Below are 22,494 nucleotides of genomic sequence, written 5' to 3' on the forward strand. Positions count from 1 at the left end.
TACGAGGGAACAAGCGGTCCTAGATCTTGTCCTGTGTAATGAGACAGGATCGATTCATGATCTCATAGTTAGGGATCCTCTCGGAAGGAGCGATCACAATATGGTGGAATTTAAAATATTAATGGAGGGTGAGAAAGTAAAATCAAATACTAGTGTTTTGTGTTTAAACAAAGGAGAGTACAAGGGGATGAGAGAAGAACTAGCTAAGGTAGACTGGGAGCTAAGACTTTATGGTGGAACAGTTGAGGAACAGTGGAGAACCTTCCAAGCGATTTTTCACAGTGCTCAGCAAAGGTTTATACTAACAAAAAGGAAGGACGGTAGAAAGAGGGAAAATCGACCGTGGATATCTAAGGAAATAAGGGAGAGTATCAAATTGAAGGAAAAAGCATATAAAGTGGCAAAGATTGCTGGGAGATTAGAGGACTGGGAAATCTTTAGGGGGCAACAGAAAGCTACTAAAAAAGCTATAAAGAAGAGTACGGTAGAGTATGAGAGTAAACTTGCTCAGAATATAAAAACAGACAGTAAAAGTTTTTACAAATATATAAAACAAAAAAGAGTGGCTAAGGTAAATATTGGTCCTTTAGAGGATGAGAAGGGAGTTTTAATAATGGGAAATGAAGAAATGGCTGAGGAACTGAACAGGTTTTTTGGGTCGGTCTTCACAGTGGAAGACACAAATAACATGCCAGCGACTGATAGAAATGAGGCTATGACAGGTGAGGACCTTGAGAGGATTGTTATCACTAAGGAGGTAGTGATGGGCAAGCTAATGGGGCTAAAGGTAGACAAGTCTCCTGGCCCTGATGGAATGCATCCCAGAGTGCTAAAAGAGATGGCTAGGGAAATTGCAGATGCACTAGTGATAATTTACCAAAATTCACTAGACTCTGGGGTGGTCCCGGTGGATTGGAAATTAGCAAACGTGATGCCACTGTTTAAAAAAGGAGGTAGGCGGAAAGCAGGAAATTATAGGCCAGTGAGCTTAACTTCGGTAGTAGGGAAGATGCTGGAATCTATCATCAAGGAAGAAATTGCGAGGCATCTGGATAGAAATTGTCCCATTGGGCAGATGCAGCATGGGTTCGTAAAGGGCAGGTCATGCCTAACTAATTTAGTGGAATTTTTTGAGGACATTACCAGTGCAGTAGATAACGGGGAGCCGATGGATGTGGTATATCTGGATTTCCAGAAAGCCTTTGACAAAGTGCCACACAAAAGGTTGCTGCATAAGATAAAGATGCATGGCATTAAGGGTAAAGTAGTAGCATGGATAGAGGATTGGTTAATTAATTGGTTAATTAATAGAAAGCAAAGAGTTGGGATTAATGGGTGTTTCTCTGGTTGGCAATCAGTAGCTAGTGGTGTCCCTCAGGGATCCGTGTTGGGCCCACAATTGTTCACAATTTACATAGGTGATTTGGAGTTGGGGACCAAGGGCAATGTGTCCAAGTTTGCAGATGACACTAAGATGAGTGGTAAAGCGAAAAGTGCAGAGGATACTGGAAGTCTGCAGAGGGATTTGGATAGGTTAAGTGAATGGGCAAGGGTCTGGCAGATGGAATACAATGTTGACAAATGCGACCCTTAACAAATGTGAGGTTATCCATTTTGGTAGGAATAACAGCAAACGGGATTATTATTTAAACGATAAAATATTAAAGCATGCCGCTGTTCAGAGAGACTTGGGTGTGCTAGTGCATGAGTCACAGAAGGTTGGTTTACAAGTGCAACAGGTGATTAAGAAGGCAAATGGAATTTTGTCCTTCATTGCTAGAGGGATGGAGTTTAAGACTAGGGAGGTTATGTTGCAATTGTATAAGGTGTTAGTGAGGCCACACCTGGAGTATTGTGTTCAGTTTTGGTCTCCTTACTTGAGAAAGGACGTACTGGCGCTAGAGGGTGTGCAGAGGAGGTTCACTAGGTTAATCCCAGACCTGAAGGGGTTGGATTATGAGGAGAGGTTGAGTAGACTGGGACTGTACTCATTGGAATTTAGAAGGATATGGGGGGATCTTATAGAAACATTTAAAATTATGAAGGGAATAGATAGGATAGATGCGGGCAGGTTGTTTCCACTGGCGGGTGACAGCAGAACTAGGGGACATAGCCTCAAAATAAGGGGAAGTAGATTTAGGACGGAGTTTAGGAGGAACTTCTTCACCCAAAGGGTTGTGAATCTATGAAATTCCTTGCCCAGTGAAGCAGTTGAGGCTCCTTCATTACATGTTTTTAAGGTAAAGATAGATAGTTTTTTGAAGAAGAAAGGGATTAAGGGTTATGGTGTTTGGGCCGGAAAGTGGAGCTGAGTCCACAAAAGATCAGCCATGATCTAATTGAATGGCGGAGCAGGCTCGAGGGGCCAGATGGCCTACTCCTGCTCCTAGTTCTTATGTTCTTATTACACTTCACCAAATCCAGAATTTCCTGTTCCCTAGTAAGCTCTGTCACAAGCTGCTCCAAAGAACTATCTCTTAGACATTCAACAAATTCCTTTTCTCGGGATCCACTACCAACCTGATTTTCCCAGTCCACCTGCATATTAAAGTTCCCCACGATTATCGTAATATTGCTTTTTTTACATGCCTTTTCTATCTCCTGATTTATTTTCTGCCCCATATCCTAACTATTGCTAGGGGGGCTATACATAACTCCCATCAGGGTCTTTTTACCTTTACAATTCCTCAACTCTATCCACAGAGATTGTAATGCCTTCTGATCCTATATCGCTCCTTGCTATCGATTTAACTTCATTCCTTACTAATAATGCAAGCCCGTCCCCTTTGCCCATCTGCCCTTTCGCTAGGACACCTATCCTTGGATATTTAGATCCCAGCCCTGATCCCCTTGCAGCCACGTCTCTGTGATGCCCACAGCATCGTACCAACCAATTTTAATGTGCGTAACAAGCTCATTTACCTTGGTCCATATACTGCGTGCATTTAGGTACAACACCCTCAATCCTGCATTGACCACCGTCACTGCCTTCATTAACTGTGCCCCAATGCATTCTGTGCCATCTCTGTATGTAGATATACTGACCTTTAAAAATAGAGCCGTTAATGTCTCTGCTGGCACTAGTTCCTGTCTGAATAGAAACCTATTCCCTCAAATACCATCAGTGAATTGGCCTACCCAGGTAGCAAATTCAAGAGGTTTGCCATCCTCTGAGTGAAGAAATTCTCCTCATCACTGTCCTTAATAGCCTAGCCCATATCCTGAGACTGTGACCCGATGTTCTGTATTTCCCCCAGCCATGGGGAACATCATCCCTGCATCCAGTCTGTCCAACCCTGTCAGAATGTTATACGTTTCAGTGGGATCCCCTCTCATTCTTCTAAACTGCAGTGAATATAGGCCCAGTCAACCCAATTTCTCCTCGCATGAATCAATCTGGTGAACCTTAGTTGGATGTCAATTGGCTGGATAGTGGAAGATGAAAGAAATCTTGCCAGTCACCTTTGCAGCTGCACCACCCACAAATGACAACGGCATTGGAGCATAGGAAATGGGAGCAGGAGGAGTTGATTCGGCTCCTCGATCCTGCTCTGCCATTCAACTAGGTCTCGGCTGAACTACGATTTCTGCTGCAGTTTTATTTATATAATCAGTTATACAAGTTGGCTGCTGGGTCAACTGCTAAAGCATGCTAGGGTAATTTGGAGCAAGCTACCGATGTAGATGAATTCAAGGGGGAGGGGGGACCTCTCACCTTTCATTCTGCCTCCTTCACATTGTCAAAAATTGTAAAGTCTTTTGTATGGGCCAGGGTTTAGAGAACCCCAAAGTAAGTATGGAGTTCACCTGACCCACAACTTTTTTTTTTTTAATAAACAATTTTATTGAGGTAGTTTTTGGCTTTATAAACAGTTACAGACATCATCAGAAAGGAAGCAAAAAAGGCAAAAATGTGCAAGCATCCACGTACTTTCAATACTTCCATCATACCGTATTGCACAAGCCCGCTCCCCTCCCACCCGTACTACCCGCCATATTTTCCCTCCTACTCTACTCTACCCCTCCCCCCACCCCCCTGCTGACGCTCACTCTCCCGCAAAGAAGTCAATAAATGGTTGCCACCTCCGGGTGAACCCCTGCACAGATCCCCTCAAGGCGAACTTAATTTTTTCCATCCCCAGGAAACTTGACATGTCCGCAAGCCACCACTCAGTCTTCGGAGGCTTTGAGTCCCTCCACGCCAATAATATTCGTCGCCGGGCTATCAGGGAAGCAAAGGCCAGCACATCGGCCGCTTTCTCCCCCTGGACGCCCAGGTCTTCCGAAACCCCAAAAATTGCCACCCCTGGACTCATCACCACCCTTGTTTTTAGCACCTGGGACATGACCCCCGCAAATCCCTCCCAGTACCCCCTCAGCTCAGGGCATGCCCAAAACATGTGCACATGGTTCGCTGGTCCTCCCGCGCACCTAGCGCATTTGTCCTCTATCCCGAAAAATTTGCTCATCCGAGCCACCGTCATATGGGCCCGGTGAACGACCTTAAATTGGATCAGCCCGAGCCTTGCACATGTCGCGGTCGAGTTTACCCTACTCAGGGCCTCTGCCCACAGCCCATCCTCCATTTCCCCGCCTAGCTCCTCCTCCCATTTAAGTTTCAGTTCCTCTGTCTGGGACCCTTCCTCCCTCATGAGCACCTTATAAATACCTGAGACTCTACCCTCCCCTTCGTCCCTCCCAGAGACTATTCTGTCTAGGATCCCCATTGGCGGGAGGCGCGGGAAAGATGGGACCTGTCTACGAACAAAGTCCCGCAGCTGTAGGTATCTAAAATCATTTCCCCCTACCAACCCAAATTTCTCCTCCAAGCTCCTCAAACTCGCGAAGCTCCCTTCCAGGAACATATCACCCACCCTTCCCGCCCCTGCTCGCCGCCATACTCGGAACCCCCCATCCATACTGCCGGGGGCAAACCGATGGTTGTCGCAGATTGGCGCCCAGACAGACGCCCCCATCTCCCCCACATGCCTCCTCCACTGGCCCCATATCCGCAGGGTCGCCACCACTACCGGGCTGGTGGTGTACTTGGCCGGGGGCAGCGGTAGAGGAGCCGTGACCAGGGCTTCCAAACTGGAGCCCCTGCACGAAGCCGCCTCCACTCGCTCCCAAATAGACCCCGTACCCACCATCCACTTCCTTATCATAGCGATGTTGGCCGCCCAGTAATAATTGACCAGACTCGGCAACGCCAGCCCTCCCTCGCTGCGGTTCCTCTCCAACATCGCCTTCTTCACCCGCGGAGACTTTCCCGCCCAGACAAAGCTCATGATCAGCCCGTTAACTCTTTTGAAGAAGGACTGTGGGATAAAGATCGGGAGGCACTGAAAAATAAACAAAAATCGAGGGAGGATTGTCATCTTTACAGTCTGCACCCTCCCTGCCAGCGACAGCGGGAGTGCATCCCATCTCCGAAACTCTCCCTTCATTTGCTCCACCACCCTGGCCAAATTTAACTTGTGCAGCCTGCCCCAGTCTCGCGCCACCTGGATTCCCAAATACCGGAAATTTTCCTCAACTAACCTAAACGGTAGCCCTCTCAATCTGTTCTCCTGGCCCCTTGCCTGTACCACAAACATTTCACTCTTGACCGTATTTAATTTGTATCCTGAGAACTGGCCGAACTCCCTCAGCATTCCCAGTATAGTTCCCATCCCGGCCACTGGGTCCGACACGTACAGGAGCAGGTCGTCTGCATAAAGAGAAACCCTATGTTCCACCCCGCCCCTCACCATCCCCTTCCAACCCTCTGCGGCTCTCAGCGCAATCGCCAGCGGCTCTATGGCCAGCGCAAACAGCAGCGGGGAGAGCGGGCAGCCCTGCCTGGTCCCTCGGTACAACCTAAAGTACTCCGACACTTCTCTGTTGGTCCTGACGCTGGCCCTCGGGGCCTGATATAATAATTTGATCCAATCCACCAATCCCTCCCCGAACCCAAACCGTCCGAGCACCTCCCATAGATATTCCCACTCCACCCGGTCAAAGGCCTTCTCGGCGTCCATAGCCACCACTACCTCCACCTCTCTACCCGCCGGGGGCATCATTATCACATTGAGCAATCTCCTCAGATTGGCCGCCAGCTGCCTACCTTTCACGAACCCCGTTTGATCCTCCCCAATCACCTCCGGTACACAGTCCTCCATTCTACCCGCCAGTACCTTTGCCAGGAGCTTGGCATCTACATTAATCAGGGAGATTGGCCTGTAGGACCCGCACACCTCCGGGTCTTTACCCCGCTTTAATATCAGAGATATGGTGGCTTGTGACATCGTCGGCGGCAGGGTCCCTCTGTCCCTTGCCTCATTGAAAACCCTCGCCAAGACCGGGCCCACCAGCTCAGAGAACTTCCTATAAAACTCTACTGGGTATCCATCCGGCCCCGGGGACTTCCCCGACTGCATGGCCTTTAGGCCCCCCAATACCTCCTCTACTCTAATCGGGGCCCCCAGCTCTTCCACTCGCCCCCCCCCCAACTGTTGGGAATGTTAACCCATCCAGAAACCTTTTCATCCCCTCCGGTTCTTTTGGCGGCTCCGACGTATACAGCTTACAATAGAAGTCCCGGAATACCCTATTCAATTCTGCCGGATCCTCCACTTTGTGCCCCCCCTCGTCCCTCACTCTACCTATTTCCCTGGCCGCCTCCCTCCTCCTAAGTTGCTGCGCTAACAGTCTGCTAGCCTTTTCCCCATACTCGTACACCACTCCCCTCGCCTTCCTAAGCTGTTCCACGGCCCTGCTCGTGGATAGTGCCCCCAGTTCCGCCTGTAGCCTCTGCCTTTCCCTGAGTAAAACCTCCCCCGGGGACTTCGCGTGCTCTTCATCTATCCGGCCCATTTCCCTGACCAATCTATCCATCTCTGCCCGGTCTGCCTTGGCTCTATGGGCCCCAATTGAAATCAGCTCCCCCCGCACTACTGCCTTTAGCGCCTCCCACACGGTCGCCGCTGAGACCTCCCCAGTGTCATTCACCTGCAGGTAATTTTTTATACATTTCCGAAGCCTCTCGCAGATCCCCTCCTCCGACAGCAGTCCCACATCTAGCCTCCATTGCGGGCGTTGATAGCTCGCTCCCCCGAACTGCAGGTCCACCCAATGCGGGGCATGGTCTGAAATGGTAATTGCTGAGTATTCCGTGTTCTTTACCTCCCCCCTACAGTCCCTGCTTAACACAAAGAAATCTATCCTGGAATATACTTTGTGGACGTGCGAGTAGAACGAGTAGCCCCTTCCTGTTGGCTGTCCCTCCCTCCAGGGGTCCACTGCCCCCATTTGCTCCATAAACCCTTTCAGCTCCCTTGCCATTGCTGAGAGCCTACCCGTTCTGGGACACGACCGATCCAAAGTCGGGTCAAGGACCATGTTAAAGTCCCCTCCCATTATTAGCCTGCGAGAATCCAAGTCCGGGATCTTCCCCAGCACTCTTTTAATGAAGTCCACGTCATCCCAGTTCGGGGCATATATATTCACCAGCGCCACTCTTCTCCCCTCCAGCCTGCCCCGTACCATCAGGTATCTGCCCCCCCTGTCTGCGGATATGCCCTCTGCCTCAAATTGCACACGCTTGTTGATCATGATTGCCACCCCTCTGGACTTCGAGTCCAAGTCCGAGTGGAAGACCTGGCTAATCCAGCCCTTCCTTAGCCTGGTCTGGTCTGACACTTTCAGATGTGTCTCCTGCAACATAATTACGTCCGCCCTCAGGGCCCGCAAGTGCGCGAACACCCGCGCCCTCTTAACCGGCCCATTCAGTCCCTTGACGTTCCAGGTGATCAGCCTGGTCGGGGGGCACATCCCACCCCCCCCACCCCGCCGGTCAGCCATAGCCTTTCTCGGGCCGGCCCCTGACCCGTGCGTCGCGCCCTTCCTGGCCCGCCCTATAGCTGCCTCCACCCTCGACCTCCTTTCCAGTGCCTATTTCAAGTCCCTCTCCCGTCAGCAGAACAACCCCCCCCTCCCCTAACCCCATCCCCCGATACCCCCACCCCTGCCATCTACTGGCTATAGCTTTCCCCCCCATCTGACTTCCTTGACTAGCCAATCTGCTAGCCCGGTGACTCAACACTCCGGCGCCTTCCTGTCCCATTCCCCTTGTTTCCCCGCCCTCCTCCCCACCCACTGGGGCAAGCCGGCTCCAGTGTCTTCCGCGAGCTGCACAAAAAGCCCAAACAGGAAAAAAAAAGGGAAAAAACATAGAAAAAAGAGAAAAAGCACATAAATGTCCATGAACAAAGGAAAGAGTCTCAAATGTTCCGTTTGGCCCCATTGGCCCAGCAAACCGTTGAGCAGCAGTCCAGGCACATTCGGCGTTCCTCCCCACAGAAATCCTCGGGCCCTAACTCGTGTCCTTAGGGCCTCCTTTCGGGGCCATCCCCAGGTCCCTCACAAAATCCATCGCTTCTTCGGGCTCGGAAAAGTAGTGGTGTTGACCCTGGTGCGTGACCCATAGCCGAGCTGGGAACAGCAGACCAAACTTCACGTGCTTCTTGAACAGCACCTCCTTGACATTCTTAAAGGCTGCTCGCCGCCGAGCCACCTCCTGGCTTAGGTCCTGATAGATGCGGAGCACACTGTTATTCCACGTGCTGCTCCTGGCGCTCTTTGCCCACTGCAGCACCCGCTCCTTGTCCACGAACCTGTGGAACCTAATCACCATCGGGCGGGGGGGTCCGCCCAGCCGCCCCTGCCTTGCCTGCACCCTGTGTGCCCCCTCCAGCTCCAGCGGTCGCGGAAAGGCTTCGGCCCCCATCAGCTGCTTCAGCAGGTCTGCTACAAACGCTGCAGCATCAGCTCCCTCCGCCCCCTCCGGGAGGCCGACCATCCTCAGATTGTTCCTGCGGACTCTATTCTCCAGCTCCTCTACTCTGTCCAGCAGTCTTCTCTGCCGCTCTTTCAGGCCGTCCACTTCTAGCGCTGCAACCGTTTGCGCATCCGCCTGCTCCTCCACCGCTTCTCCCAGCTCCTTAACTTTAACATCCTGGGCGTCCAGCCTCTGGTTCAGCTGATCCACCGCTTTCTGGATTGGGTCCAAGCTGTCCCGCTTCAGCGCTTCAAAACTGGACTTCATTACCTGGAGCATGTTATCCAGCGCCAGCTGGATTGCTGAGTCCGGGTTCCGTGTGTCCGCCATCTTAGGTCCCAGGTAATTTTCTTCCGGTCCTTGTCTCTGTCCCTTTTTCTCCTTCTTCTTCTGCTTTCTGGAATCCCGCTGTTCCATATGCCGCAGCCCGCTCCTCAGCGCCTCCGCTGCCGCTTTCCTTCGCCCAGCTCCTTCAATTTTACCTCTTGGGCATCTGAAGTGGGTCCAAGCTGTCCCTCCTCAGCAACTCCAAACTTTTTCTTTTTCCCTTTGTCCTGGAGGAAGGAAGGTCCGTGGGTCCGCCATCTTAACCTGCAGGTCAGCTTCCTCCTTCTCTCTCTCTCTCCTTCTTCCTCACCTGCTGGCCTCCACACTTACATCCTCTGCAGCCCGCTCTCCTCCTCTGTTCCAGGCAGCCTTTCTGCCGCCTCCGTAGTCCCGCTATCGCGGGGAAACAGCTGTTCCAGCCGGCCGGAGTGAGAGCCCACCGAATGTGCGGCTCACTCGGACATCGCCGCCACCGGAAGTCCTGACCCACAACTTTTAATAGATTGTGATATGGGGAGCACACGGCTCACTCTACAGGTATAGTACAGCAGAAAATGGACCAGTGGTTTTTAAAAACAAAACAATGTTTATTCTATGAACTCAAGTTAACCTTTTTAAAACAGTGAATATCTTAGCAACCAGTAAATCAAATATACCCTCCAAAGTATACAACACTAAATAACCTGTATGCTGTCCTTTTAACATCCAAAAGACTTAACAAACCTTCAAACAGGGGCACATTAGATTTATATTCAATACTGAGACTTTTTTACAATTCTGAGTTCACCCAAATGGTCCATAGATAATCTTTTGATGGCAGAGATCAACAGCAGTGCAGCTCACTTTTAACTTCAGATTCAGCTCATTGAAAAACACAGACAGACCAGCTTTTCCCAAACTAAAACTAAAAAAGCAGTCGAGCTCAGCTCCACCCACACTCTGACATCAGTGCAGTAACGAGCAGCTCCATTTCTTAAAGGTACATTTCTTAAGCACCATTTCTGAAAGGGTACTCTCACATGACACTTTACTCTGATTATCTGTTCCTTTTAAGTAAAATTCCAGATCTGTTGAGTTCTAGCACACTCGATGCTCAAGATACCAGACCACTAACGAGCAGCAATAATTTTAATAAAAGTAAATGCTGGGTTATGTAGCTCTTGCAGTAGTGTACAAATTGGAGAAAGTCTTGCTTGAACTACACGGTGTTCTACTCTGACCACAACCTGTGTCTTAGTGACCAGAATTGGGCACAGTATTCAAGGGAAACAGTCAAGGGCTGATGGCAATTTATTAAGAATGCAGATTGATTGCAAGTTTTGGAGGCCTGAATAATGAGAAAAGACTGGTGAAATTTGGACTTGAAAGCTAGCACCTAAGAGTTAATCTTGTAGAGGTATACAAAACAGTATTGAAAAGGTGGATCTTGTATATTACTTGAAAGAAAATAACAAATTAAGCCGGGAAAGGGAAAATGGTTTCGCACAAGTGAATGTCAAAAATAATAGCACTGATGTCAGGAAGTTCTACACACGTAAGCTGAATACATGGAATGCATTTCATGAAAAGCTTAAATATTTCCAATAGCGTAACGGTAGTGAATGCGCTGGAAATATTTAAGAAGCAGTTATGAAGAAATGTAGTATATTTTTGGATAGATTAGTTAGTGGAGTCAAATTTACACAGTTAATACATTCAGAAATTAGATGAATGGAGATATGTTGGCTCGGATCTTCCAAGAAGCGGCAATTATAGTCGAATTGGCGCTCGGCTCAAAAATTCCTACAGCTCTGTATTTTTACTGGGACTTTTCAAGTCCAGATTTTTCACAAATGCGAGGCTCGTCGTCCCTCAGGGAAAACTCCGTCGACAAACTAATCCAGCCAATTACTGCCCATCAGTCTACTCTCGATCATCAGTGAAGTGATCAAACTGGTCATTAACAGTGTTATCAAGCAGCACTTGCTGAAAATAAATTGCTCCCTGATGTTCAGTTTGTGTTCCGCCAGGATCATTCACCTGGCGTCATTGCAGCCTTGGTTAACGCAGGGACAAAAGACCTGAAGTCCAAATGTACAGTGAGAGTGACTGCCCTAGATATCAAGGCAGCGTTTGACTGAATGTGGAATCAAAGAGCCCTAGAAAGACTGGAGTCGATGGGAATTATGGGGAAAACTCACCTGGTTGGAGTCATGCGTGGCACGAAGGAAAATGGTTGTGGTTGTTGGGGGAAAATCATCACTGCAGCAGTTGGACCTGGAAGATCCCTGTCCCCAAGCCACTCACCATCCTGACTTGGAAATATATCGCCTTTCCTTCATGTCGCTGGGTCAAAATTCTGGAACTTTCTAACTAACAGCACTGTGGATGTATCTACACATTAGCTTACTGCCGTCTTCTCGAGAGCAATCTGAGATGAGAGATAAATGCTGGCCTAGCCAGCAATGCCCACATCCGTAAATTAATATAGAAAGTGGAGTAGGGGCAGGAATGACTGGACATGCCCTCTTATGGTAATTTTAAATGTCTACTCTTTGAATAATCAGTGAATGGATGAGCGGGTGGGTAAGTGGATAGGGGGTTAAAGGTGGGGGGTTGGGAGTGGTTGGTTCTGGAGTTGCCCAGGCATTAGACAAGTTTTTAATCTGTTTATCATATTTCCTGGGTCACTATCCAGGTAAGTGCATCAGAAATCTGAGTCGGAGACCTTGTGCAGGGTCCTGGGCAGCAGGGGAATGGCTCAGTAGAAGTTTAAACTTGGTCAGTCCCCACATAGTTCGATGCATCAGGACAGCTGCAGTTTCCTGACGTGCAATTTTGGTCATACATCTGGCCACTGCCAATTCTGAGACCGGAGGATTTAGCCCTTTGTCCTGATTTTAATACTTTTATATATTTAATCTGGCAACAGTTGCTGCATTAGGCACACAGTGGAAGAAATGGCAATTTGCTTGTGGTCATACCCTCATCTTAATTAGCATGGATTCGCCATTAGGTGTTCTACCCTCTTCGCACTAGTCCCAAAAGAAACTTTGATTAGATGTATTTCAAATTACATGTTTCATGCTATGTCCATAACTTTTAGATTTAAATAATTTATTGATGTATTATTGTAGTGTGCTGGAGAACAAGAACTCGGGACCCTACCTATTTTTTCAGCGACAGTTTTGGTCAGCACTTAAGGTGAGAGTTCAAAAATGGATTGTTTTTAATATCATTGTTCTTTAACTGTACCTGGTTGCCATTTTTGTCATATATTACCTCAAACCTAATCTTCAGTTTGGGAAGAAGAACATGGATTCCTCTTTGGGTTCTAAAATGTACAGCAGACATTGCATTAATCGTAATCTAATTAGATTACTGCACATCCAAAATGTGTTGTGGGGGGGATTTTATTTTACCAGTTGCAATGTTTGAGTTTATAATACAACATTTGTTGGCGGGTGCGAAAGTGATTTGTTGCATGTTAGGAATTATTTCGTTCAAATGAAGAGCAACAATTCAGCCTGCATACTTAAGTACATTGGGTTAGATTTGTTTATTGTCACTTGTACCAAGGTACAGTGAAAAGTATTGTTCTGCGTGCAGCTCAAACAGATCATTTAGTACATGAAAATAAAATATATAATAGGGAAACACAAGGTACACAACGTATATACATAGACATTAACCGTACATCTGTCATGATTCTTTAAAAAAAGGCTGAGTAAACTTGCAACTAATCTTTGTCCAGTAACTTGCAATTTTCATCAAATCGGTTTCAGTAGCATGTTTCAGTCACAGTATTCCACCCATAACTTTACTTTGTTTCAAAGGACTATTTTAGAATAAAAAGCAGTATATTAATACGATATGAGCGCATTATGTTGCGCTTAGATTTGTGTTAGCGAATGGGGTTTAATTAGCTGCTTCTCCATTCTTCTTAAATGGTTTTATTGCAAATTGGACAATGCTTGGGTGACCATATGGCCTATTGCTACTGTTCCTTATTAATTACCAATTTCACAGCTGCAGGAAATAGTGCTATCTTGTATAATATGTTTGAATAGGAAATATTGCCTCACAATAGACACAGGTAACCAAATAGAACCCTCACATTCCTTATAAATTCAACTAAAAGCTACTGTTTACTTAAATTCTATATTACTTTTTTCAGTTATTGGATAACATCTTGCAATGGACTGGCATAATCTCAAATCGAGCATTGCAGGAGCTAACTGTGGATAGTCTTTTAAATCGCTACATCCTACTCGCTCTTCAGAACTCAGATCCAGGAGATGACAGCCTGAAGAAATGTCAGAGTGTAAGTAAGCTGAGACACAGGGTGAAATGTTTTAAGGATCCCAGGCCATTCAGACCCAAACGTCGATGAAAAGCAGGAATCTCAGTAAATTGACATTTTGTGTAGTAAAGCATTCTGTTCCTCTGCTGCTGATTTCACAGAGTTACTGTTCTGTAAGCTCTGCGGCACAATGGTTAGCACTGCTGCCTTACAGCGTCAGGGACCCGCATTCAATTCCGGCCTTGGGTGACGGTCTGTGTGGAGTTTGCACTTTCTTCCCATGTCTGCATGGGTTTCCTCCGGGTGTTCTGTTTTCCACCCACAGTCCTAAGATATGCAGGTTAAGTGGATTGGCGATGCTAAATTGTCCCTTAGTGTCCAGGGATGTATTTGTTAGGTTAAGGGGTTATAAGAATAGGGTGGGGAAGTGGGTTTGGGTGGAGTGCTCTTTCAGAGGTTCGGTGCGGATCCGATGGGCCGAATGACGACCTCCTGCACTGTAGGGATTCTATGAGATGGGCAAAGTGCCTGAGGTCAGTGGCCTAAAATGTTGGTTTTGTGTCCCACCATTCCTGATTTTGACATTGAAATCATAGAATTTACAGTGTGCAGGTTAGGTGGATTGGCCATGCTAAATTGCCCTTAGTGTCCAAAAAGGTTAGGTGGGGTTACTGGGATAGGGTGGAGGGCTTAAGTAGGTTTATATTTCCAAGGGACGCTGCAGACTCGATGGGCCGAATGCTAACCATTGTGCTACCAAACGCCATAATGTTTACAATACTGCATTACAATGACTTTTCAGATTTGTGTTTACTAAAGAAAGCACTTGTTTTAAATAGTATCTTCAGGATTTCCTAAACCACTTTACAGCCATTACAGCAGTCCCTATTTTAAAAGTAATGTAGAAAAGCACCACAGCCGATTTGCACTTAGCAAAATTCTATAGATAATGATGAAATCTACCTTTGGTATAGGCTGTGTGATAAATGTAGGCTGGAACACTGGTAGAATTTCCCCCCACTCCTCATGTAATATTGCCATCTGATCTTGAGACAGTAGTTGGCGCCTGGATAATAATTTAATGTCTCGTCCAAAAGCTGGCATTTAACAGTGTAAAACTCCTTCAGTACAACACTGGGAGTGTGAGCCTAGATTTTCTGCGGAGTAGGGCTTTGAACCACAACGGACCAAAACTGATGCAAGAGTCCTGCCACTGAATAAAAGCTAACGTAATTTGCTCATTAACGTATACTGGCCCGTGAGCTAATAATACTCCAAACCTCTTCTGTGCTTTCAGTATGTTATTTTTACTGTTAGTTTTGCTCAGACAGACTGTGAGCCATGTTCTTAAATGTTAAAATGAGACAACAAACATATGAATTGGGAGCAGTTCTAGAGCCAGTTATAAGGTGGTTGCAGAAGCATGTGGGCTACTTGGATTGGTGAACAATTCTGGGTCTTACACTTCAGGAAAGATTGAAGTTCTTAAAAGGGTACAGAGGAGGTTTACCAGAGATGAAAAACTGTTATGAGAAGAGGTTGTTCTCTGCTCCAAGAAGGTTAAGAGGTGACCTAAATAGAGGATTTTCATGACAGGTTTTGATAAGAGTAAAGTGATTCCCTCTGGTGAGTGTGCCAATAACTATGGGCCATAGGTTCAAACTCCGATGGCAAAAGGTGTACAGGGAAAATTAGAATGTTTTCATGGCATTGCTGGGATTTGGAATTTCCTACATGAAACAATGGTGGAAATCAGTTCCATAAATAATTCTAAAAGGGAATTGGACATATCCTTGATGAGGTGATAACAGGATGAAAACTGGGGTTGTGGGATTAAGCATGGTGGCCCTGTTGAAGAGCTAGATTTGGCCAAGTGGATGCCTCCTGTGCTGCAAGTTTCTCTGATTGTAAAACTTGATTGTACATGCATCATAACCCAACATAGTATAAAGTGCACAAAATTCCTCTCATTATGTTTTGGAGACATAACTGTAAAATTAATATTGCTTTTTAAAGTAAAACAAAAGATGGACACCGGACTGAATTTCATGACACTGCTTTTATCTTTTAGCTCATCACCTGTTTACCAAAGCACTGGTTTGTCAACCTAAAAGGAGATAAGAGTATCCCACAGATGGAAAATTTTTGCTGTTACCTTGTTCACTTGGCCAATACCATCTACAGGCTAAGCCTTGCGTGCTCTGATGTAGAAAAACGTACAGCAAGGTACATACACTGACATAAGACATGTTTTGATTTACCATCCACAATAATATCTGGATCTAAAGCAGTTACTGGGAAAGGTGGTATATTTTCTTATCTAGATGGTTCCAGTTTGCAAATTAACGTGTATGTTCCCTAAAAGAAGCTTCCTTGCCATTAGGGAAGTGGTAATGTGCAATGTGACTTTGTTAAAACCCACTTAAGAGATAAATGACCAGGAATAAATGTTGTCTTTTTAGGTATTTATATTTGCCCCATTTTTCTTTTTCTTCCTTTTTCACAACATCCACGGTTGATAAGCTGGATGACCAAGATCTCTGCTGAGGTGGTTGTTCCTCTCACTGATCGCTTCTTTTATGCAAGATCAGATACAACCACTGTTCACTACCTCTCCACAGAACACAGCTGAGTTCATGTTCTTTTGCTGTCTGGCCTTGTCCTGTAGCCTCATGTTCCAGGCACTTTTCTCCTCCTTCAAATCTGATTTAGACTGATTGCTTTAAAACCCTCCTCTCCATCTCTACACCATGAAGAGAGTGCATGAAAATGAAAGCAGGAAATTAATATTGACATTAGTTAATAATTAGGTGTTCTGCTTCCTAAAATGAATGCAGTATATTTTGTTTCAAAGTCTCCTGAAGTTGGAGTCTAGAAGTCAGGTTGGATTTAGGGCCTTACTGAAGTATAAAATAATACAAAATTAATCAAAAAAGTTAAATTGTCATTCTGTTAAAATGTATAATTGCTGTATCAGACGTACTGTCTGCTTTGGTCCAAACTTTGAAGCAGAGGAAAGATTGAATATCCTACAATTATAAGGGAGTGTTCTGAAGGTGGTGTGTATTGTGTGCATTTTTATTTTGTGAATGTAATTTGTCTTTTTTGAAACTGATATAATTTTTAGGGAGAATATCAAGCAAGTGATTAAAATTCTGGCCATCATCCATGCTTTGGACCATGCATCAGCTGTAGCAAATGAATACGGAGTAAAGGATATCAAGGCATTACTTGATGGGAAATGAGATTGTAGGACAGTACATTCCTGCCATTTGTATGATTTTGTACATATGTACAGATGTTTCGTAAAAGAAAATTGATGGCGTTGTCAATAACATTTGTTGATATTTAATATTTCCCATCTCTTGTGCTCAGAGGGTACAGCTAACTTCCAGAAAAACACTCTCCTACAGCCAGCATCTTGTACACGACAAACTGAGAATGTAATTTTTAAAATCCATCTTGGCTGTGTTTCTACCTTTTAATATCCACTGACCTCTCTTATCAAAAGCAACTGAATTTACATGATTTTGGTTGTTTTTGTCCAAATAATTATGGACTTAAGACCAGAGAAGTTACATCCAAGTACTGGGAACAAACTGTGAAAATACAAGTCCAACCTGCAGATAACGTTTAAGTTCATTGGGTTGCATTTGTTTAATTTAGTAGAAGATGAATTACATTTGTTTTATGGTTTTAAAAACATAATAAAATAAACTGGCTATTCAGAGTGTTGCAATTGTGATGTTTTGTCTGCTAATACAGATTTGACACAAGTTGAATTGCTTGGTTTATTGGGGGAATACCATGTGAAAATCACTTTCTTTCCCTTGTTCCCTTCCACCCTTGCCCCCATCCCCAAGTAATTATTCTTCTGTTATATTCACCTTACTGCATCATACCTGAGACAATCTACAGAATACAATGAGAAAAACACCATTCATCACTTGTTTCACTGCCATGCACTTATCCACTGACTTAGGAATGTTCTACATAATTTACAAAAGCCGAGAAGATGATGCACGTCAAGAACAGCGCACCTCAAGCATGCTGAGAAAATAAATATGTAAACTCATAAATGCCACTATTAGTACTGTTCTACATGTCTACATGTGCCATGTCTTTAAAATAAGGGATAAAATGCAAGTTACAGCTCTCAAAGTAGCAACTATTTGTATCATCAGATTCCTATTGCAGATGAGCAATGAAAAATTACTACGCTTAGATGATCTGGAAAGGATTTTACTATCCAGCTATTGTCAGTGTCTGGTTTGTACCTGGATCTGATGGAGTCATTGTTATCACTTCTACAAATTCTTTTTGCTCTCTGCTATAGTTATCACTCTGAACTTTATACATTGTTCAGGAACCCATATTAGAGCAAACGTCCTAACTCACTGCAATCTCATTTATTTATCAAGACTCCCATTCTAACTCGTCCGTGATCACAACTTTAGAGTTGCTCAGTCTTCCCTTCTATAATCTGTAGATGCTTAAAGTCCCAGTTTGATTTTTTTTCCACTATTATTGGATCTGCCTCATCACTCCCTGGCAATCGTGATGTGTATTGCATTATGGGTCTTGGCTTATAATCGCTCAAAGAAAATGCTATGTTGAAGGCAAAGAAAAATATTTGGCTTGTTTGTAGATCAATCATTTGTTTTCTGAATTGGGTATTCAATAGAACAAATAAACTTACAATGGGTGGCAGATAATTGATGAGCATAAACGTCCTTCTGTTAACTGGTAATTAAAATAAATTGAATGCAACATTTTTTTAGAACTCCAGGCCTCTTAGACTTGTAAATAGGTTCTCATCGTTTACCCTCATCCCATGTATATGTCCCGATCCTTATTTTGCTGTCTGTAAAACGATTAAAAAGTGAATCATAATATTGGGTTATAACTTGATTTGCTATTTGAAAATTATTCAACACGAATAGCTGCTTAACCTGCATAGCCATCACTTGCTGGACATCAAAGAGCCCCCTTGAACTGTAGCTGGATTCCATTAAAACGTTAAGAATAGTGAAATCCACGCTACTGATCACTTGATCTTTGTGGGCTCCTTTTTAAAGATCGGCAGTGAGCATGGTCACTGCAGAATCTAAGCCAATGCTATACATACATACATACTAAAAAGATGAGTATTGGTCTTCCCAGCTTGGAAATTGAATTTTAGGAAATATAAATATCAGATAAGGTGACAGTAGGCAGGTTGAGGCTAGCAAGGGTCCCAGGTGGACATAAGAATTTAATGAAAGGGCCGTTGAAATTGATCAATATCCTTGCCATTGTCGTAGCTGAGGATTGGTGCCTGGAGGATTTCAAAGTAGCTGCCATAACCCCAATCTAAAGAGTTTTGGGCAATTTGGCATAATCCAGCCTGTGAACAAAACATCTGAAGGCATCCAAAAACAGAGGATAGTGGCAGCATGATAAAAGGCAGTCAGCATGGATATTTGGAAAGGAGGCCTTCCTGATAAATACACCGGAGTTTCTAAAATAAATTAACATTGGCAACAGCAACTATTCCGTGACCCTCTGCCTTCTCATCGTCTTGCTGCTGCTTGGAGAAATCAATCCACACACGATCAATTCTCACATGCACACCGATAGTACCCAGCTCAATCTCTTCAACTCTTCCAATCAGGCTGTGCACTTGTCCAACATCCTGTAATGGGTGCAACACAATTTTTCTCCAGACAACCATTGGGAAGACGGAAGACCAAAGTCATTGGCTGGGTTATCCCACTGCTTAAGGATGCCAGCATTGGTACCAGATCAGGGTCAAAGCACAGGAACAGGCCCTTCGGCCTCCAAGCCTGCGCCAATCATGTCTGTCTAAACTAAAACCTGCACTTCTGGGTTCTGTATCCCTCTGTTCCCATTCTATTCATAAGACCATAAGATAGGCAATTTGACTCATCAAGTGCACTGCCATTCAATCATAGCTGAGGTGTTTCTCATCCCGATCCTCCGGCCTTCTCCCCATAATCCCTGATCCCCTTATTAATCAAGAACCTATCTATCTCTGTTTTAAAGACATTCAGTGATTTGGCCTCCACAGCCTTCTGTGGCAATGAATTCCACAGAGTCACCACCCTCTGGTTGAAGAAATTCCTCCTCATCGCAGTTTCAAAGGATTGTCCCTTCAGTGAGGCTGTAGCCTCTGGTTTGAGTTTTTCTTACTAGTGGGAACATCTTCTACACGTCCACTCTATCTAGGCCTCTCAGTATCCTGTAAGTTTCAATAAGACCCCTTCATCCTTGTAAACTCTCAACAAGTACAGACCTAGAGTCCTCATCCGCTCCTCATATGACAAGCTCTTCATTCCAGGGATCATTCTTATGAACCTCCTATGGACCCTTTCCAAGGATAGAACATCCTTCCTTGGATACGGGGCCGAAAACTGCTCACAATACTCAAAATGTGGTCTGACCAGAGCCTTCTATAGCCTCAGAAGTACATCCCTACTCTTGTATTCTAGCCCTTTCGACATGAATGCCAACACTACATTTGTCATCCTATCTGTGGCTGAACCTGCATGTTAACCTTAAGAGAACCTTGAACTAGGACTCCTAAGTCCCTTTGTGCTTCTGATTTCCTACGTCTTTTCCCATTTAGAAAATAGTCTATGCCTCCATTCTTCCTACCAAAGTGCATAACCTCACAATTTTCCACATTATATTCCATCTGCCACTTAGCCCTCTCTCCTAACCTGTCCAAGGCCTTCTGCAGCCTCCCAGCTTCCTCAATACTACCTGTCACTCTGTATATGTTTGTATCATCTGCATATCTTTGTATCTTTGCATATCTTTGTTGGGGCTGGTTTAGCACACTGGGCTAAATAGCTGGCTTTAAAAGCCGACCAAGGTAGGCCAGTAGCACGGTTCAATTCCCGTACCAGCCTCCCTGAACAGGTGCCGGTATGTGGTGACTAGGGGCTTTTCACAGTAACTTCATTGAAGTCTACTTGTGACAATAAGCGATTTTCATTTCATTTTCATTTCATCATGTGCAACCCTTAGTTCCTTCTTCCAGATCGTTAATGTATATTGTGAAAAGTTGTCACTGAGGCGCACCACTATTAACATGTCCTGCGCCCGCATGTATCTGGAGCCAGACAAAAGCACCCTATTAAGGACAAGGGGTGGGCTTTGGATACGGAGCCAGGTTACGTTAAGGGCATTGCAAAATGGAGACACTCTCAGAGGCATAACAGACTAAATTCAGACATGCCAAGCAGACAGACTCCGAGGAGAAGAGGTGAACCCCTCTGGGTGCAATGCGATGGATATGGCCTTTGATACCAGAAGCCTCATATTGGTGCAATGTGGCCTCTGGCTCTGATAGCCCTGAGCCTGCCACAGGGAGGCCACCTCCATGGAGCTAGCAGCTTCACCATGAGGAGGGGGGGAGCATACCATTGATAGCAAAATGCTGACAAGTTAGAAACATTACCTCCATTCAGTGGGCAGCTGATAGGTATCCCAACCCACCTCTGGAAAGCTTCCCTGAGTGTGAATATGCCACTGTGTTATGGCAGTGCAACTCTGCATTATTTTCAGCACCCCTCCATTTCCAAGCCTGCTACCCCAGTGATTGGAAAATTTTACCCCCAATTTCTGTACCTGTCAACTAAAACTCCGTCAACTGTTAGTAAAAATAATCTTTATTAGTGTCACAAGTAGGCATACATTAACACTGTGTTATAGTCTGAACAGACAATAATTTGACCCAAGATCTTTTTACACCCATATTGCTTCCATCACAAAGACTTCTACAATTATTGCCACGATCTGCCTTCACTCCTATCTCAGCCCATCTCCACTTATATCTATCCCATATCTATCTCCAATCTTGGTAATTTCAATAATCAACTGGGTGGTATACCATTATCCACACAAATCATCTTTTCCCAAACTGATTTTCTCCCTTCTCACACCATGGGGCTGGATTCTCTGTTTTTGGGACTATGTCCTCACGGCGTCGTAAAAATTGGACTTTCACGCCAGAAAAACTAGTGAAAGACCCACATATAACCCTGTAGGGGGATAGCAGTGAACCATTGTAAAACTAACAGCTTTTGCTGCAGATACGGGCCCACCGCACTTCCGGTTCAGAGGCCGCGCATGCGCAGGATGGCAGCTTCCAGCGGCTGCGCCGTGTTCCATGGCGGACTCAGACCGCAGTGCTGGACCATTAATATAGTGCCCCAATCGGCCACGCACCCAACCCGCACCACCTGCCCAAAAATTGCCCTGTCCTGTATAAGGACTCCCCTGCCCTCTAATCGGTCTTCCCCTGATCAGGACGGCTACGGACTGAGACCGCAGCCGCCACGCTAGTATCCCGACCGGCAGGACCATGTTACATCCACGCCTTTGGGACTTCAGCCGGTGGGGGCGGAAAATGGTAATGGCCGCAGGTAGGCGATATGCGGCATACACCGCTTTCTGGGCCCCGCAGAATCGGGGAACTGGTGCCAGTCCCGATTCCATGCGGGGAAATGGATTCTCCGCCCCGGCGCCGGCCACAACCTTGCAGATTGACTCAAATTTATCATTCTCATCCTTCAATGGCATTGACTCTCTCTACAGTATTTTTGTGAAATCATCCAACTGTACAATCCACTTGAATACTCCATTGCTATGGCATCTCTTATGGGCAGCAGGGTAGCACAGTGGTTACCCCTGTTGCTTCACAGCGCCACGGTCCCAGGTTCGATTCCCAGCTTGGGTGACTCTGTGCGGAGTCTGCACGTTTTTCCTGTGTCTGGGTAAGTTTCCTCCGGGTGCTCCCGTTTCCTCCCACGAGTCCCAAAAGACGTGCTGTTCAGTCATTTGGACATTCTGAATTCTCCGTCTGTGTACCCGAACAGGCGCTGGAATGTGGCGACGAGGGGCTTTTCACAGTCACTTCATTACAGTGTTAATGTAAGCCTACTTGTGACAATAAAGATAATTATTAAGTCCCTCCACTATTGATGATCATGACTTCAGCCAACCACCTCTCCATCCACCTCACTTCTTTTTGTACTTTTTATGGGCCACCAGGGTTTAG

The 22,494-nt window shown here is 45.6% G+C and overlaps 2 protein-coding genes across 2 annotated transcripts in view; both read left to right on the forward strand.

Moving 5' to 3' along the window:
• Nucleotides 1–17,160, forward strand: part of paxbp1 (PAX3 and PAX7 binding protein 1) — a 66,045-nt gene extending 48,885 nt beyond the window's left edge. The window contains exons 15-18 of the mRNA XM_038801658.1: nt 12,262–12,328; nt 13,302–13,448; nt 15,499–15,653; nt 16,555–17,160. Of these exons, the coding sequence (XP_038657586.1) occupies nt 12,262–12,328; nt 13,302–13,448; nt 15,499–15,653; nt 16,555–16,672 (487 nt within the window). The 3' untranslated portion in view covers nt 16,673–17,160. The remainder of the gene's footprint in view (nt 1–12,261; nt 12,329–13,301; nt 13,449–15,498; nt 15,654–16,554) is intronic.
• Nucleotides 17,161–21,843: 4,683 nt separating this feature from the next.
• The window catches only part of LOC119968692 (sorting nexin-9-like), a 120,786-nt gene continuing 120,135 nt past the window's right edge, over nt 21,844–22,494 (forward strand). The window contains exon 1 of the mRNA XM_038801288.1: nt 21,844–21,859. Coding sequence (XP_038657216.1) covers nt 21,844–21,859 — 16 coding nt within the window. The remainder of the gene's footprint in view (nt 21,860–22,494) is intronic.

This window comes from Scyliorhinus canicula, chromosome 7, assembly GCF_902713615.1.
Source record: "Scyliorhinus canicula chromosome 7, sScyCan1.1, whole genome shotgun sequence".
Lineage (NCBI taxonomy): Eukaryota > Metazoa > Chordata > Chondrichthyes > Carcharhiniformes > Scyliorhinidae > Scyliorhinus > Scyliorhinus canicula.